Here is an 18,575-nt window from a genome sequence, read left to right as displayed (position 1 = left end):
TTGGCTGAAGTGTGTGTCTGTGATTTCATGTCTGGCTCTCTGACGGGCCTTCAACATGGCACATCTGACCCTGTGGTTCCCAGCATGCCTTAGGCACCCTGGTTGGGCAGGTGGTGGGCAAGTCTTCAGGGCCATCCTCCCACAACAAGTCTCCATGGGGAGCAGCTCCCCATTCCTTGAGTTCCACCTGCCTGAGCTCAGGTCTGTCTCAGGTCAGGATGTGGAGCTGCTCTCTCCCAGTGTGCCCCACTTTGGCCCTGGGAATGGAGAGAAAATGCTAGAAGGCCCAAGGCTGTCCTGGGGGAGAAGTGTCTGAGCTGCAGATTCCTAGGCCATCCAAACTGTAGCAGTTGCTATGTGGACATGGTGGGGGTGAAGATGGATGAGGATGTGCCTCCCACAGAGAGCCAGAGTGTGCCAGGGAAGGATGTGTATTCAGGGCCACTCACCCAGGCCTGAACAGTGAGAACACCTGGACACACCTGTGTGACATAAGGGCCACTGAGATTCATGTGTGGATCAGGGCAGGCAGGGCTTGCTGTGCCTGCCCATGGAGAGCAGAGGGCACCGGGGCCAGCCCAGAAATGACGGGGCTGGGCTGGGCTTGACTGGGAAGGGCAGGTATGAGGTAGTTTGGGGGAAGGTTGCTCTTGGGAAAGGGGTGTGTGGAAAACCAGAATCAGGAGTCCTCCAAGCTTGGGCAGTGGAACACACAGAACAGTGAGGGGCATCCCAAATTTGGTTTTGGTGGCCTCTGTTTGCCAGGCTGTAGAACCCCCGGGGCGGGGGGAGGCAAGGTGCAAGGGAAGGCAATGCCATCTCCTGCATGTTGCACATGGGTTTGTAGGAGCCAAGGAGCGCTATGGCTAGAAGTGAGTTGTCATCCATGGCAGGAGGGGAGGGGCTGGGCTCAAGCCCCCAGGGAGGCAGAGGGTATCTTTGCTAAAGGCCGTCTGTGGGCAAAAGGGGGGCAGGGGGAGAGAAGTCAGCACCCTGGGAAGAAGACAGGGTGATGGGTAGGCTCCAGACATACGCAGGTAAACTGAGGTTTGCTACCCCCCAGGGACAGCAGGAGGTGCTGTCGTGCTGGAAAGTGGAGGCATCAGGGCTGTAGGGGAGCCAAGCCTCTCCAGGGGACCCAGGGGCAGCTTGAACCCTGTCCTGGCCTCTGCTGGCACAAGTGTGGGGCTGAGAGGGGCACTTGGGTCTGTGGACACATCCCACAGGCAGTGTGGGGGCACAACTGCCTGCTCCTTCCTGACTCTTGTGCTGGGCTTGCCTTGGGTCTGCTCAGGGTACAGGGCAGGGCCTCAGAGGCTTCTACCTAGGGCCCCTTCTGGGAAGACCCAGAACTGGCTGCATGGGAGCCCCAGGGAGTAAGGGAAGAGGGACCCTCATGGCCCCTGCCCTGTGTACACACCTGAGTGCCAGGCAGCCAGCAGCCCTCTCTGTTGGTTTCTGTGCCCTTCTGTTGCCTGCATGAGATGTGCGTGAGGTAGGGGCCTCTCAGCTCTGGCCGAGTCGGGGCCTCCAGTACTGCCTCAGGTCCTGGGCAATGGTCTCATGGGGGAAGAGGCAGGGTACCTAGCTGGAGGAGGTGCCAGCCAAGGGTCTGGCCAGCTGGCTGAGCCGTGGACCTGGTGCTTGGTGGCAAGGTGCCAGTGACTATAGGTATTGATAACTCACCTTTAGAGGTGTCCGGGCCAGCTTGGAGGAGCTGGATGTGGCACCAGGCCCAGAGCCTGACCCTGGGGTGAGGGTGGGCAAGGCCAGGCTTTGGGGCACTGGTCAGAGACCCTGTCCAGCCTACCTTGCATGCTGTCTTTCTGGCCCAGCTGCTCTGCCCAGCTCTGTACCCACAGGCGTTGGGGCAAGGAGGTCCCGGGGAAAGGCAGGGCTCCTTTTTGCACATAAGTGCCTCTGGACTCCTTTGCTGTTTTGTCTCCCAGTGACATTGCCACCTGTCCCAGCGGGCACAGGGCAACATGCCCCAAGCCTGCCCCCCACCAGGTTGCCCTGCTGCATGGATGGAATGGGTAGACGTGGGAACCTGTGGCCGCCCAATGTTTCCTTGCCATCCTACCCAAGGCAGCTGTCTGTGGGCAGCAGGAACCACACAGGGACTTGAGAAGCAAGAAAGTCTGGGCCTCGCCAGGGGGCACTGCTTTGGGCACAGTATCCCTGCATGCTGGCAACACCCAATTGCAGCCTCTCCCTGATGGTTCCCTGAGGAAAGGCATGGTGGGGTGGGAGGTGAGGATGTCTGGTCAGCAACCTTGCTGTTGCCTGCTTTGTGGGTATCCAGGCCTGACCCAATCCCCCCAGCTGCTTGGGCTGGATTTTAGGGGCACCAGGTAGCAAGTGGGTAGCAGCAGCTGGGGCTGGGCGTAGGGGTCATCCAGCCTGTCCACTCTCCCATGGAGGCACACATGAAGCCGGATGCCTTTCCCTGCTGACCACAGCAGCTGTGGGTCAGTGCTCTGTTCCAGCCATGGTGGGAAAGGGGCTGCAGCCCTGCAGAGTGGGGCCTGCGTGAGATAGGGGCCTCTCAGCTCTGGCCAAGTTGGGGCCTCCAGTACTGCCTTGGGTTCTAGGCAATGGTCTCTGGTAGACCCCATAGCATCGTACAGAGCCCTACCTTTCTGTGCTGGCCCCATGTAGGCTGTCTGGCCACTGCGCCAACACACCTCCAAGCCTTCCCCACCCCACCTGGCTGCTGGAGTGGAGGTAGCATGCATGCCCTGGCCAGAGAGGGGTACGGGCCAAAGCTGAGCCCACGCCCCTGGATGAAAGGGCCTCTGATGGCAAGTGGTAGGTCCAGCACAGGCTGGCCATGTGGCAGTGGGCTGGGTCTCGGCTGGGCCCCTTGCAGCCCCCCGTGGGCCCCTCTGTAGTGCTGGGAGGTTGCCTGCCCTGCATGAGTGTGGGGTACATTTATTGCTTGCCCTGGTCTAAATAAGCAGCAGTGATACCGACTTGGACTCCTTCTGTCTCCTGGTTTCACAGGTAAGGCCACAGAGGTCCCCCAGCCAGAAAGTGGCTGCTCTGCCCAGCTCTGTACCCTGCTAAGCTGCTGGCAACCCTCAAACAGCTGGGAGAAGCAAGTGCAGTGGGCCAGTGGTTGGGTGTGTGCCCCCTTCTGGTTGCACTCAGTCAGGGGACACCCTTTGACAGCTGTCAGGAGGGAGGGAGCTGAGGATGATCACCAGAGCTTTGTCAGGGTCCTACTTCCTCTACCGGACAGCAGACACCCATGACCTTGTAGCACCCCACTGTGGGACCTGTCCCATCATGTCCCAGGCCAACTGATGGCATCCAGGACCAGCCCAAGGACAGATGGTGCTTCTGGCTTCCTGCTCCACACTACCCTTCCCCAAAACCAGGGACACCCACCTTATGGCCCTCCACATCCCCTTAGCTGTTGATCTGCAGTGTCCTTGCCCCTTGGGGGACACTGAGAGGGGCCTGTGGTGAGCTCAGAGAGGACTTGCCAGGCTTGGCATGCCTGCTGAGCGCCTGAGCTGTGAGCCCCTGTCCCTTTGTCCTGCGCTACGTGCCTGTGGTGCCTGCTGGTCCCTGGGGAGGCCTGGGTTGGGCCAGGCTGGCAAGGGTGGGGCCAAGGGTTGGCTCCAAGGCTGTGGTGGTGCCTGCAGCCTGCCCAGGCCTTCAAAGGGGTTATGGGCGGTGGCAAAGGCAGGCTCTTTATGGTTTTCCTGCGGGAGAGGAACCTGGCTGAGGAAGCCATTGTCTCCACACAATGGTCCTGGCTGAGACCCATAAGGGTGAGGGCCAGGGCCCCCAGACTGGAGGACCCAACCCTGCCCTCAGCTCAGTCGTCACCCCACCTCAGTCCTCTCAACCCTGACGCTGGCCCTTGGTGATTCTCTTTCTGCAGGGCCCTCTCTTGCTCACCAGGGAAGAGCTATGACAGGGTAGGGGCATTCCCAGCGCCGCTGCAAAGGGCCTTGGTACATGGGGTGCCTACAAGCACCCAGTCCCACTGCTCCCACAGAGGCCTGCTGGGCAGAGATTCAGGCAGGAGACCTGGACACACCTGCTGAGTGAGAGGCAGTGCCCACTCTGCCAGGTGGTGTGGGGAGGCTGTTTCTCGGTGACCATGGGGCCTTTGCAGCAGCCCAGCTGGGTAACTGTCTCTCAGTTTGGAGTTTATGGTGAACAGCAATGCCAGTCACCTGCCTTGGTGAGGCCTGGCTCTCAACCTGGCCTGGCCCCCTGGAGCACATCAAGGGGATGGCCACAGTGACCCCTGCCCACAGCCTCAGCCTGGGGCTGCTGGCTGCAAGGACCTCCCTGTGTGGAAGGGTATGGGTCAGACCTCGATGGTGCAGGGCCTGAGGGAGGGCAGGGCAGCATGCACTGTCCATGGGGAAGGACCCAGAGAAAGGCATCTGTATGCTCGGGGCGGGGTGGCGTCAATACAGGCACCTGTGCAGCCTGGGGAGGGGCTGCTGGCTTTAGCCGGCTGGACTGTCTTGATTCCTGGACAGCAGAAAGGTTCAGGCCCATCACCATCATGGCCGTGCTCAGCATTCTCTCCAGTGAAGCTAGTGGAGCATGTTGCTTAGCTATGCCCTCTCTAGGAGCAGTGGGGAAGGTGGGTGCAGCTGGACGATTCACTCGTTTCTCCTGAGCTGCGCATGTGACGCGTTGCACTTTCACATCAGTGACCCTGGGGGTCATGGAGACAGTATTAGTTTCTATCCCCTGCGGTCCCTGGACTCTGGCCTGGCAGGATGGGGTGGGCTGCCACCTCCCTGGGACACTGAGGCCTCCCTGTCCTAAAACCCCGTGACCAGAACATCCCTTCCAGCCACATGTCTCCTTCGTTCATGAATTACGCACTCTGCACAGAGAACATGGACAAAGCCTCAGCAAAGCTCTTTCTCTGCAGGAGCATGGGGGTGCAGCCAGCCCTCCCCGCATCCTGGAGGGGAGACAGGCTTTAAACCATGCCGGTGCACACATGATCCATGGACAGGTGTGGACATCCCAGCAGGCAGGGCGCTACCTGGGAAGCATGGCATGCCGGGTCCCCTCTGTCCCCGAAAGCCCTGGCAGGTGTTTGGGGAAAAGGGCACTGGAGGGCTGAGGGCCCCCCAAGGACACAGGAAGTGAGACCAGGCCCCAGGAGCACAGGTGCTGCTCTCCCCTCTGCTCTCCAGGTGGGCTAGGTATAGGGTCAGGCATGGGGAGTCCACAGCCTGCTGCTGCTTGCTCAAAGGGGTGACAGGCATTCCCTTTAGGTGGCAGCCCATCTGACAGCTGTCCTGCCACTTGGGCAGCACCAGGATGAGGCACCCCCCAGGGTCAGGCCAAGGGGAGCCTTCTTGGCCTTCACTGCCCTTTTGCAACTTCAGCTCCCATTCTACACACGAAGTGTCCCCACACTTGCTGGGGTGAGGGTGGGGTCAGCTCTGCTGGTGGGCAGCATAGCTGGGTCCCTGCTTATAGTAAAGCTCAGAGACAGAATATTGGCATCCATGGTGGGAAGACCCAGAAGAGCCTCGGCAGGCCTGGGTGTGCTGGGTCAGCCCAGGAAGGCTTCCTGGGGGAAGAGCTGGCCAAGCAAAATATGAGATGCCCAAAGCTGCAGGCACACAGAAGAGGCAGGTCCCCACCTACCTGGGACCCGGGTGACAGCAGGGTGTGAGGGCTGCACGGTGAGGCAGGCAGGACCCTACAGCACAGGCAGTGAGGGCCTCTTGAGGTAGGAGGGTTGGGTCACAGTGCAGGGAACATTCAAGCTAGAGTTGGAGTGTGTGGCCACAAAGGCAGAGAGGTGTGCTTGGCCCTGAAGGCCTCCCAGCCCTGGCCAGATGGGGTGGGCCAGGGTTAGGGAAGGGATGGGGCTGGGGCTGACCAGAGCCCTTAAGTGGGGAGAGTGCTGGAGAGTGCAGCATGGGAGGGCAGGAACTGGGCCAGGGTCAGGCTGCTGGCCAGGTGTAAGGCACAGGGGGCACAGGCAGAGGGGCGACCCCATGCTCGAGTCTGGTGAGTCACTGCTGACCCACAGTCCTGGCGCCAAGGGTCCGGGCCAGCCACACTGGCCTCAGGAAGTGGGGAGAGGTGATAAAGGGCAGGAGTGGGACGCCACCAAGCCTCCCACTTCCTACAGCTTGGGTGGTGAAGCCTGGTGCCAGTGGGTATCTACTCATACAGGCCCGGGAGTCTATGCTGCCCATCGGCTCACAGTGCAGGGCGTTCAGGTGCTTATGGCCAGTCTGGCTGTGCCCCTGCCAGGTGGGGCAGAGGTGTCCCGTGAGCAAGAGAAGCCCAGGAGGCTGCTGACATGTGCATCCACACACCAGGCCCCTCGGGTTCCCGGGTTCCCAGGGACAGGTGCTCACAGGAAGGCAAGGGGTGCCAGCCCTGGACAGTGATTCCAGGGCTAGGGGCCGCGGCTATTCTGCACCCCAGCGCTCCACCAGGCCTGCCCACAACCCCCCGTCCGCCTGCACGGTGAATTGGTCATGCGCCCGCCAGGGCCCTCAATGCCACAGTTACACCCAACACCATTTACCGGTCATCCTGCCACCCTAGCCCCCGGGGAGCTGCCCGGGGTCAGGGGGGGTCACTCCCCGCCAGGGCCAGCCTCCCCCTGGCTGCCTCCTTTCATCACTGTCGCTGTGGTGGCTCGACGCTAGCAGCAGGACAGACAGGACTGCCCAGGCTGGGGCACGTAACAAGCCGTCTAGCGCCTCCTGCCTCAGTCTCTCCAAACCGCCCCAAGGTTCTAGTCTTCCTCCCGGAAGCCCCCCACGCCGACTCCAGCTCCGCGGGCCTGCGCGGATTTCACGGGCCTGTGGGGCGCGGGCCCGCCTGCTAGGGCCAGCGCGAGCGACGCCGGCCGCGGCCTCAGCGCAGGGGGCCTCTCTGACTCCGCGGTGGGCGGGCCAGCGGCCGCTGCACGCGGGCACCAAGCGGGCGGTGTCTCCCGCGGGCTGGAGAAGCAGCCCCGACCCGCTGGCAGCCGGGCGGACCGCGCGGCGGGGCGGAGCCGGCCCCTGCCGCGCTACCCTGATTGGCCGGCGAGCGGCCAGCGGTCTGCACCGGCTCCTCATTGGTCGCCAGCCGCCGGGTCACCGCCGGGTTCGGCTCGGCGCGGCAGTTCGGGCCCGCGTGCGTGCCGCAGCAGGACTCGGGCGCGCGGGCCGGGCTTATCAGCGCGGGCAGCTGGGGCCATACCCATGCGGGCGCGCCGGCCAATTCAATGACCATTGTCCGCCGGCCCCTTTGTTCGAGGGCAGCCGCTTCCTGCAGGCCGCGCGGGGGTCGGGCACCGGAAACCCCGGCGCGGAGGCCGCCCCGGCCCGGTCCCGTCCGGCTCGCGCGGCCGCGATGTCCCCTCCCAGCGAGGCGGCAGTGGGGCTGGCTCGTAAGATCGGAGCCCGGCGAGCTGGGGAGGGACGGGGCGTCCCCGCGGGGTCGTTCCCTCCATCCTGACCCTGCCAGGCTCCTCCCGCTCCCGCCGCCCACGCAGGCCCGGCCGCCTTCCAGGCCACACCTGCCCGCGGCCTGGGGTGCTCCTGACCCGCAGCTGGCAGACGGCCTGGGGCACTGGTGGGCAAGGCGGGGTCTGAGGCCCCCGTGGCCACTAGGCGGCAGGGCAAGATGTCACAGCCGGGCCTTTCCCTTGCACATGCCCCGGCTCCTCCCTGGTGGGAAGCAAGAGCGACACAGGGCCTCACGGACCCCTGGAGGATCTGGTCACCAAGGGCTTGCACGTGTGGGTGAAGCTGGCAGGGGGCAGCCGGGCAACCCAGAGGGCGGCCAGACTGCCAAGGCTGGTGACTGCCCAGCCCACTGCCATCACCTCCCAGTCCAGGCCCCTCCCCTGCCCTCGGGGCTCTGGCCACAGCTCCCCCTTTTCCCATCACCTGCCCTTCCTAGCGGGAGCCCCCAACGCCCCCCACCCAGCTCACAGAGGTCAGCATCACCGCTTGGGCCCCACGTGGCCGCTGTGCCGAGGCTCTGCCCAGACTCTGGGCTGCCCCCCGCTTTCCGGGCTCCCACACTGTGACCTGGGCTCACCCCGCTCCTCTTGTCCCCTCTGCGTAGGACTGTGCTGCCCTTGGGAGAGGAATCAGAACTGGGCTGTGTGCTGGGGTGTGGGAGGCCTGCCTGCCACACGTGGAGATGGCGGCTGCGAGCACTGGAGGTCCGTCCTTGCTGCCCTGGCTGGCAACACCCCCTTGCTGTTAAGTGGGGTGCAAGTGTCAGGCTCTGCCCTCCCACTTATGGGGCCTGTGATGCCCTCAACTGGGAAGGACTGTGCCCACCGTCATGCAGGTCAGGAGGACCACATCCCACACAGACCTGCTGGTGCCTACGTGGCTAGCTTCAGTCCTGCATGGCAGTCATCACTGCCACCTCCAGCTGCATGTCCAAGGACACCCTGACCCCTTCCTGTGGCCCTTCCTCTCCTGCCCTTACCAGGGCCCTGGCGGCCCAAGGAACTGTGCTGTTCTGGGGAGAGGGACTTTCTGTTTCTGGAGAAGCTCTGGCCACTGCTCTACACAAATGTCAGCATTTGGCTCCAGGCTTGCTTCTCCTCCATGGCCCCACACCATCAACTGGCTCAGCATGCCCCTGCTCAGGCAAGGGTGGGAACCGATGCCAGGGAGGCTGGGCTGGACCTGTGCCCTGCCGGGACCCTGGGTGAGGCCGCAAGGGTGTGGGGCTCACAGGGCCAGCTCTGTGGGAGGTCTGCATGAGTCACCCCCACACGCAGGCACAAATGCAGGAAACTGCCATTCTGCTTAACTCTGTTTTCTCCCACAGAGGGAAAGTCGGTCACACGAAGGCATTGTTCTTGGCCAGCGCCTTTCCGGGTGGGCTTCTCTGTGCGCTGGCCTCACGCTGAGCTGCTTCCCCTGAGACCCAGGGGTGCCTGGAGTGGGGAACGTGAATGGGTGCAGCCACCGGCCCTGCTGACACCAGCATGGCCACCAGCAAGTGCCCAGCAAGAGCCCAGGGGTGAGGTCCCCTGTCTCGCCCTGCCAGGGTCATCTCCACTGGTGGCCCATGGCTGCCCCTTGTCTGCCCCCTGGGAAGGCCTTACCACAGCTTGGAGCAGGGCTGTCCATGCTGGCGAGGGGCACACAGCCCTTCCTGGGCTTAGGCACCATCATGCCCCACTGAGCTGTGGTCAAAGTGTGGAGGTACTGCCCCGCAGTGACAGGTGCCAGGAGACCTAGAGAGCCCTACCAGGGGTAGCACAGCTGGCAGCTGGTAGCACACCCTGGGCCTTAGCACCGCACAGGATGGGTGAGGAAGCCGGGTGGGTGGCCCCTCTCTCCCCATGTGCAGGCTGTTGCCTCCGTGTTTGCTTGGGCCTGGGCAGGGGTGCTGTGTTCAATCCTCAGTGCCCAGGACAGGGAAGGAGGCCTGAGGAGGAAAAGCGCAGTGGCACAGGAGGGCAAACCCAGACTGACTGCCTGTTGCCGGCACAAGCCCACCTGAGACCGGAAGTCGAGGGTGGGGCAAAGAGCAAGCTGGCCCGACTCAAGGTCTCAAATTTCCACAGAGCACACCAGGAAGGTGGTGATGGAGAAGCCCAGCATACTGCTCACGGCTCCCAAAGGAGGACAGATACCTGGGAGAGGGAGTCTGAGGGGTCTCAGGTCAGAGGTCCAGGCTCCCATGGGAAGGGTTCAGTGCTAGGGAGGTGCTGCAGGTGCAGTGAAGGCAGTGCCCCCGGGTCAGCCTCCCCATTTCCCTGTGCTGTGCCTGCGAGACCCCCAGCTTTCCTGCATGCCACTCCCCGCTGCAGCTCATGGCCAGGTCTGTCCCTGACACTCCCTGGGCCCATGCTCACGTCTGACTGTACAGTCCCCACTTCCTCGTGCAGATACTTTCTACCACACACGTGCCCCCAATTTTCAAATTATACTAAAGTATAAGTATTATATAAAACTTACACCATTTGAGCTTTGTTGTTATTGTTGTTGTTTTTTGAGACAAGATCTTGCTGTGTAGTCCAGCTGAGCCTTGAACTCACTATGTAGCCCTGGCTGGCCTTGAACTCACAGCAATCCTCCTGCCTCAGCCTCCTGTCCCAAATGCTGGGATTACAGGCATGCTCCACCAAGCCCAGCTCAATTTGAGCATTTATTTTGGTGGGTTTTTTTTTTTTTTTTTTTGAGACAGGGTGGCACTATGCATTTCAGGCTGAACTTGAGCTCACTTTGTAGCCCAGGCTAGCCTCAAACTCGAAATGATCCTCCTGCCTCAGCCTCCTGAGTGCCAGCTAATTTGAGCATTTTCAAAATGGTTTTGTTTTGTTTTGTTTTGTTTTTAAATTGAGGGCATGGCTGGTGTGGTAGTGCAACCTATAAACCCTGCACTTGGAAGGCTGAGACAGGAGGATTCTGAGGCCAGCCTGGTCTCATAAGAAGACGTTTGTCTCAAAAAACAAAAACATGACATCAAAAGAGTAGTGTGTGCATAGGAAAGTTACAGTAGTCCTGAGAGGTCTACGTTGAAAAGCAAGGCTCCTCAGCCAGGTTGTCACTGCCAGCCATTCCTGTGTTCTTTTATTACCCTGAAAAATGCAAAGCCAACACCTGCCACCATGACCCTCTCAAGAGAACAGTTCCCTGGCATGCAGCACACTCTAATCGTGAAGCTGTCAGCTTTGTCCATCACCCCGCAGGAAACATCCTGTCACCGCTCCACACCCTGCCCCCAAACTGGGTCCCCATGATCTGCATGGATCTGACCGCTGGAGACCTCTGGGCACAGTCATCAGCCTTTGCCCTTCTGAGACAGGCTTCTTCACTGTAGGACACCTCTACGTTATCACCTCACAGCATGTCATAGTTCCTTTTTTATTTGTTTTTGAGACAGGGTCTTGAGATGTTGCCCAGGCCAGACTTGAACTTGCCATCCTCCTGCCTCAGCTTCTTGAGTACCTGGTGTTACAGATGTGCACACTCAAGATGCCACACCTGGCAATTTTCTTCCTTTTAGACTGAGTACTACTCCACAGATGGGAAGGCCACCTTTTTAAATCCATTCACTGTCCACAGATGCTTCATTCTTTTGCTGCATGGAAGTTTTAAATTGGATGAAATCTGGTTGCTGTCTTTTTTTTTTTTTTTTAGTTGTTTGTGCTTTTGGTGCCATATCTAAGAAATCGCTGCCAAATTCAGTGTCACGAAGCTTTTGCTTATGTTTTCCTCTAAGTTTTACAGCTTAGCTCTTATGCTGGGTGTTTGATGTGTTTTGAGTTAATTTTTGTGTGGTATCTGGCAAAATCCAACTTCACTCTTCTGTGTGTGGATATCCAGTGTTCCCAAGGATGCCTCAGGCCTGCAAACAAGCCCCTGCCTTCCCTTCTACAGAGACCAGCTGCATCTGTCCCTGGGGCTCGGCCCAGGAACCTGGGAGGCACCACAGCTCCCCCGTGTCCTTCATGCTCAGCTGGGGTTGGATCCAGCCAGGTCTCCATTCAGTGGTGCAGCACGTGTCAGGACATCATGCTCCCCAGGGTGTCTGTGTGCTTGTGCTCTCATCTCTGGCTCTGTCTCTATCTCTGTCCCTTGGATGCCAAAGCCACAGGAGCAATAGTGACGGCCCCACCCCTCCTCCAAGCTCTGAGCCCCTTTTAAAAGTATGCTCAGAAAAAATTTCAGGCATACATAAAAGTAAACAGAAACCTAAAAAACTCCCCAACACCTCGCTACTGTCCACCCAGGGTGACCCTGCCTCTGCCCGCCCATCCAAGATGTCATCTGCTACTTCAGCTTGCACCTGTACCTCCACCTCAGGAAGCTCGGTCAAGCAGCCACAGCACAGACAGCAGCAAAGAATGTGCACCTCTGCGCACACTGGGCAGGCCAGGTGCTGACTGGAGCCCCTGAAGGGCTGAGCAAGTTGGCGTGGTGGTGCATGCCTGTGATCCCAGCACCAGGAGGCTGAGGCAGGAAGGTACCCATGCATTCAAGGCCAGCCAGGTCTACATAATGAGTTCAAAGCCAGCATGAACTGCATAATGAAGTTCCATCTCAAAAGTGGGGGTAGTGGCCCCTGCGCAGTGACCGTGTCAGTGCTAGAGGGAAGGGTTTCCCAGCCTGCTACCGTCCCTACTACGGGGTCCATGTCTTTCTTTTTTTTTAAGTGTGCAATATGAATTTATTGTATTTAATTGAGCTTCTCAAATTTTGAATACAAAAGATTACATCTTATGTAAAACTGGGGGGCTACCAGAAAAAGGATTATAATCAATGTTCTATCAAAATTAAAATTTTTTTCACAAATTGTTCTTCCAAAGAAATTATGGTAAAAAAAAAAGAAATTATGGTAAAAATATAAATAACTAACTGATACAATGAAACATACAGTTTCTGTGGCTTTTTGGACCATAGTATGAACTCTCAGATAATCCCAGAACAACAAAAGAAACCTGGCAAATTTCTGTATCACACAGACAAATTCAACAGTTTAAAACTAAAATCTATGTGGGGTACATGCAGTAGCATTTGCCTGTGATATCAGCTACTTGTGGTTTGGTTTTTTTTGTTTGTTTGGTTTTTTTTTTTTTTTTTTTTTTTTTTTTTTTGCTATTTTTGGTACTGGGAATCAAACTCAGGACCTTGCACTTGCCAAGCAGGCACTGTGCCACTGAGCTGCATCCCCGGCCCCAGTATCAGCTAAGTGGGAGAAAGGCTGGAGGATTGCAAGGCAGAGACCAGTCTGGGCAACATAACACAACCCTGTTTCAGAATTTAAAAAGAAAACAGAAAAGACAAGAAAGAAAGTACAAGAATAAAAAGTAAAAAAAAAAAAAAAAAAAAAAAAAGGATTTTGGTGTAGTTTAGTGGTGGCACACATGCCTACTATCCCCAAGACCTTGGGTTTAATCTCAAAAAAACCCCAAAGTCTATGTGAATAAACTAATAATCACTAAACTATACACACTTTCAAAGTTTACTGTGTTAAAATACACACAAAATTTACCATTTTATCCACTTTTAAGTGTACAGTTCAGTGGCATTAAGTAGCATTCATATGGTTCTTTGATTATCACCATCACTCATTTCCAGAATGATTTTTGGCGCAGGGGTACACACTTGTAATCCCAGCTCTGGGAGTCTGAGCAGGAGGACTGCAGATTTGAGCCCAGCCTTGGCAATTTAGCAATTTAGTGGGTCCACGCCTCAAAAAAAAAAGGGAAGTGGTGGGTTGGGTGGGTGGATGGGTGGGATGTAGCTCAGTTTGAAGGCCCTGGCCCCAATACCCAGTACTGCAAACAAAACAAAACACAAAAAAGTTAATTTTATGATATATAAGTTATATACTAATGAAGCTGTTATTAAAAATCTACCCAAACTAGCTGGGTGTGGTGGTGCACGCCTGTAATCCCAGCACTCAGGAGACTGAGGCAGGGGGATCGTTGTGAGTTCGAGACCAGCCTGGGCTACAAAGTGAGCTCAAGGCCAGCCTGAACTGCATAGCGAGACCCTGTCTCAAAAAAAGACAAAAATAAATAAATAAAAATAAAAATCTATGAAAACTAAAGTACATGAAGAAATGTTGAGGGACAATGGAAATGTTCTGTACCTTGTTTAGGTGACAGTATAGCTATTTATGAAAGCTCACAGTGAATACTTACAATGCATGCAGTTTATTATATACAAAACACATAAGATAATATAAAATACCAAAACTTACAACACTGGAAGATATATTCTTTCAGTTTCTACTGATGATTATATTCAAATAGTTCTAAAACATCTAAGTTCTTTAATGAAGATGGAAAATTAATGACAGATTTTTCTTTGGGTATTAAAACTTACTTTTCATAGTTTTACATTGTTATTTCTAATTTTACAAATATGGAAATGATTTTTTAAAATGGCAAGCTCTCATCTAGATTATAACAGGGCAAGCTGCATATTTAAGTATTATGTAATTGCTTATAGTTCAATATATGAACTGGGTGTGGTGGTACGTACTGGTAACCCCAGCACTGGGAGGCTGAGGCAGGAAGATCACTGTGAGTGTGAGGCCAGCTTGGGCTACATAGTGAAACCCTGTCTCCAAAAAAGGAATATGAACTACACTGATTCCAGCTGTTTCCACAATTATACAATATGAGATTCCTAAGATACAGTAACTGAAGCATATAAACATGAGTATTTTATAGTTTAAAGTTGACATTAAATCTTTTCTAACAACCAGCCTCCTACCCTTCTGATTCTTCAGTCTTTTTTCCACATTATGAGTAGTTCAGTTGTCACTTTCTGAAGGACAATTCCTATACTATGTCTTCCTGTTTTGGAAACTGCATCCTGACCAACCCGAGTCTCCTGAAAATCTCCCTGGGGTCAAGAAGTGAAGACCTGATGTATGAGGCTGCAGTCCCAGCAGGACCCTGGCAGCGGCCGTCAGGAGAGCGTGCGGAGGGCCCACAGGTGCGCCTGCCCTGCTCCTCAGCTCGTCCAACTTCTGCGCACACTCTGGGTGTTAATCCAGGCACAGGTCTTGGGACGCTTTCCCCGTTGATGGTCTGAGGGATTCCAATTAATGGGTAAAGGATCATGCCCAATCCTGTTTGATTGTTATTGTTCAGGAAACTGTCTTCTGAATATCCACGACGCATGTTTTGGAACTTTCTGAAGGGTCAGGGCACTGTAGCGGTTGTGTGTACAGATTCCAGACACGGACTGCCCGAAGTTGCACCCAGTTTTACTATTTAAGGTATTATCTGGTTCAGATAATATCTGTGCTTCAATTTTCTCAACTCCAAGGGGCCACAGAAGTCTTCCCTGCGCCTGTCACCCACAGCAGGCAGCGCCAGCCCGCTGTCTTGCCAAGGAGCCCCCACGACCCAGCCCGCAACCCCAACGTGAGGCGCGCATGGGCCGCCCACTCAGGCGTCCACTCTAAGGTGGCTGCCCGGCACCAGGGCCCATGTCTTTCATTCACCCCTGGACAACCCTGGCAGACCGACCCCAGGGTTCAAGCAGGAACTGGGGTGGGGGTCCGCCGGGCCTTGTGGAGGGAGGAGTCCACAGGTGGTTGTGCCATGGACACAGCTGTCAGGGCTCCAATGTGGCACCAGGGAGGCCCTGCTTCCTCTGGAGACCCAGCGTGGCTGACAGTGCTGCTCTGGAGTATCTGCTTCACATCAGCCACATGGACTGAGGGGGTTGGTCTCTCAGAGCCAGAACTGCAGAGTGGCACCTGGCAGATGCCCACACTGAGTGCAGGCACTGCGCCCCTAGAGTCACCTGGTCCGCCAGCCCCTGACTTCCAATCTTCCTGGGGTCTTCATGCTCACACCTTCCTGAGCACTGCTCCAGACCCAGCCTGCTGTCTCCCCACTGGACACCTGAGCCCTGGAGGAACCAGAGTCCACCTCTGCCGTCTGGGGCACTGGACACCACCCAGGAGAGCCCTCCAGCTGGTGCCACTGGGGGCCTGCTGGCCAGAGCCCTCCAGTCCTTGCCCACCCCATACAGACAAAGGAAGCAACTGTGTCCCCAGGCCTGCAGGACAGCGGACCCTGTCCTGGGTGTGGTGCCACCTCCTGCTGTGTGCTTACTGGCGGTCCCAGTCCTCAGCCCTGCAGCCTACGGCTCTAGGCCCTCACATGGTGAAGGGGACAGTGGGATGTGAATTTGGGCCCTGAGATTAGAGATGCCCGGGGCTCTCCCGGGTCCTAAGTGCATCCCAGGTGTCCCAAGGAGAAGGCCGGAGGGTAGTGGAGAAGCTTAGGGCACAGAGGCCGTAAGAGAACAGACACAGTCACTGCTTTGAGGACAGGGAGGGGACACACTAGTCGTGTGGCACCCTAGAAGCTGAGAAGGTGAAGATGGCCCTGCGCGAGCCCCAGCGAGACGCTGTGAGTGCTGGAGTCCTGCCCTATAGGATAGTGAGGCTTTAAGCTAGGATCTGTGGAGATTTGGGTTATAGCCAGCAGCCACAGGGGACTGACAGGGGGTCCTCTGTCCCCACAAGTGCTGTCTCAGTCCCTGAACTCAATAGGGTCTCTGAAGCACCCCTCTGGCTTGGGCCACTAGGCCCCACGAGTCCCTTCACCTCATCATTCCTGGGGACCACGGCACCCATGTGCACAGCCACTACTCTGATGCAGAGCTCCTCAGATGGGTCTCCTGCTCCCTGCCAGGCCCCCGGGGCCCCTCAAGCCACAAGGAAGCTGCCTGGGTTTGTCTTAGTAGAACAAGCTGCTTCCCCAACAGGAAGAAGACAGGTGCAGTGGAGCACTGGCTTCTTCCAGATGCTGTTCTGGGGCTTCCTGCTAGCAGACTCCGATAGGCAGAAGAGCAGGTGGCTGGAGCAGGGGTACCCAGCCCATGAGCCCAGGCCTCCTCCCCATCTCTGCCTGGGCTGCTGCTGTCACCAAAAGCTGTGACTTGTCCTCATTATCCACACAGCCATAGACAAGAAGGAAGAGCGGTCAGGAGTGGCCCCAGCTGCAGGAGAAAGAGGCCCACCTGCCTGCTGGTTGGGGTGGGGAGGGGTAGGGTGGGTGGTTTCTCTGGCCATGGGTGACCAGATCAAGGCCGGGAAGCACAGCTGCCTACAGGTTCCAGGAGCGGCAGCTAGTCTCTATGTGCACCATGTGTCCCAACTTATGATGTCCCTGCCTTGAAGCTGTGGCAGCTCAGAACTTAGATTTTTTTAAAATGAATTTTACTGGTATTCTTGATTTACATAATGGTCACATTCATCATAGGGAATTTGTACCTGTATGTATCTTGATTCTTTTTTTCCCATTCTCTTCCCCTCCCTTCAACCCGTCTTCCCCTCATTGACAAAAGCTGTTTCCATTTTTTCTTTTATTCTCTTCTTTCTTCTTCCTTCCCTTCCCTCACCCCCTCCATTGTTTCCCTTCCCACTTGAATATTTTCTTCCTACTTCCCAATATCTGTCATCCAATTTGGCCCTTATTTATGCTTTTGGTTTCTCTCACAAGAGAAACAAGCAGTATTTAAACATCTGTATCTGATTTATTTTCACTTAAAGTGTGGTCTCAAGGTACATCCATTTGCCTAAAAATGTCTCAAATTTCTTCTTCCTTATGGCAGAGTAGTAGTACCCCATTGTAGTATCCCCCTTTTTTGGAGACAGTGTCTCATTACGTAATCCAGGCTGGCTTTAAACTCACTGTGTACCCCAGGCTGGCCACTAACTCATGGTGAGTCTCCTGCCTCAGCCTCCCAAGTGCTGGGATTATAGGTGTGCACCACCACGCCCGGCTCTGGTTGATTTCTTGATGATGATCATTCTTCCTAGAGTGAGATAGGTTTAATTTGCATCTCTTGAATGACCAGTGATGTTGAACATTTTTCATATATTTATCTACTGTTTGCACTTCTTCATCTGAACTGTGTCTATTCATTTCAGATAGCCATTTCTGGATTGGTGGGGGAGGTCCTGATTTTTTGAGTTCTTTATATAATCTAGATATTAGTCCTTTGAAGAATAGCTGGTAAAATTTTTTCCCATTCTGTGGGCTGTTTCTTTTGCTGTGTTTGTAATATGAGAGCCCAGTTGTTGATTCTTTGTAATATTTCCTGTGTGATCAGGGTTTTATTCATAAAATCTTTGCCTACACCTATGTTTTCAAGAGTTTTACCTATTTCATCTTCCAACAGATCAAGTGTTTCTGTTCTAATATTTAGATCTTTGTGGATTTTTTTGTTTTTGTTTTTTATTTAGATCTTTGATCCATTTCAGTTTTAGTTTAGTGCATGGTAAGAGTTATGGGTCTAGGTTTAATCTTCAGCATGTGACAGCCAGTTTCCTCAGCACCACTGATTAAAGAGACCATCTTTCTTCCAGGTAAGGTGTTTGGCCCCACTGTCAAAGCAGAAGAGGCTGAATGCATTTGGAGTTGTTTCTGCATCTTTGGTTCCGTTGATCCTCAGGTCTGTTTTTTGGCTTTTGGTTTTTTGTGGCTTTGTTTTGTTAGTACCATGCTGCTTTTAACACACTAGCTTTGCAGTGTAATTTTAAGTCTGAGATTGTGAGGCCTCCTGCCTTGCCTTTGTTGCCCAGAACTGCTTTTGCTATTCTAGGTCTTTTCTGGTTCCAAATGGATTTTAGGACTGTTTTCTCCAGGTTTGTGTTCTTTTTTTTTTGGAGACAGGGTCTCGCTATGCAGCTCAGGCTGGCCCTGAGCTCACTTTGTAACCCAGGCTGGTCCCGAACTCGCAACGATCCTCCTGCCTCAGCCTCCCGAGTGCTGGGATTACAGGCGTGCACCACCATGCCCGGCTTGTTTTCTCTAGTTCTATGAGGTATGCTGCTGGTATTTTGATTGGGACTGCATTAAACCTGTATAAAAGTTTTGCTAGTATGGCCATTTTCACTGTTGGTTCTGCTTATCCAAGAGTTAGCTACGGACCTATGAGGCCTACTATGTGACATCCAGGGCTGGGCCGTGAAAAGCCGGGCACGCGGTCTGGCAGGGGAACGTGGGCCGGGGAAGAACCCAGGAGCCCGGCTCGGCCCAGGCGTCTGGAGACCTCGCGGGCCGGGACAGCCGCGACAGCCGCGCGGCGCAGCGTCCGCCCGCAGGC

At 55.6% G+C, this 18,575-nt stretch overlaps 1 protein-coding gene across 1 annotated transcript; it reads left to right on the top strand.

Moving 5' to 3' along the window:
- Window positions 1–5,999: 5,999 nt before the first annotated feature.
- Window positions 6,000–12,281, top strand: LOC102018647. The gene is made up of 3 exons (XM_013507825.1): window positions 6,000–6,227; window positions 6,562–8,997; window positions 10,870–12,281. The coding sequence occupies exons 1-2, from the start codon at window positions 6,000–6,002 to the stop codon at window positions 7,462–7,464; spliced, it is 1,131 nt and encodes a 376-aa protein (XP_013363279.1). The 3' UTR covers window positions 7,465–8,997; window positions 10,870–12,281.
- The last annotated feature ends 6,294 nt before the right edge of the window (window positions 12,282–18,575 follow it).

The sequence above is a fragment of the Chinchilla lanigera genome, unplaced genomic scaffold (assembly GCF_000276665.1).
Source record: "Chinchilla lanigera isolate Chin_1 unplaced genomic scaffold, ChiLan1.0 scaffold00137, whole genome shotgun sequence".
Lineage (NCBI taxonomy): Eukaryota > Metazoa > Chordata > Mammalia > Rodentia > Chinchillidae > Chinchilla > Chinchilla lanigera.
The sequence above is the reverse complement of the archived record's forward strand: the minus strand, read 5'-3'. Positions and strand labels throughout refer to the sequence as shown.

What these genes read in the sequence shown, in the direction of transcription:
- LOC102018647 (XM_013507825.1), top strand. Translation starts at nt 6,000, where the DNA reads ATGCTCGAGTCTGGTGAGTCACTGCTGACCCACAGTCCTGGCGCCAAG. An exon ending in TCACAGTGCAGGGCGTTCAG is followed by an intron (nt 6,228 to 6,561) that starts GTGCTTATGGCC and finishes CTGCCACCCTAG; the next exon opens with CCCCCGGGGAGCTGCCCGGG.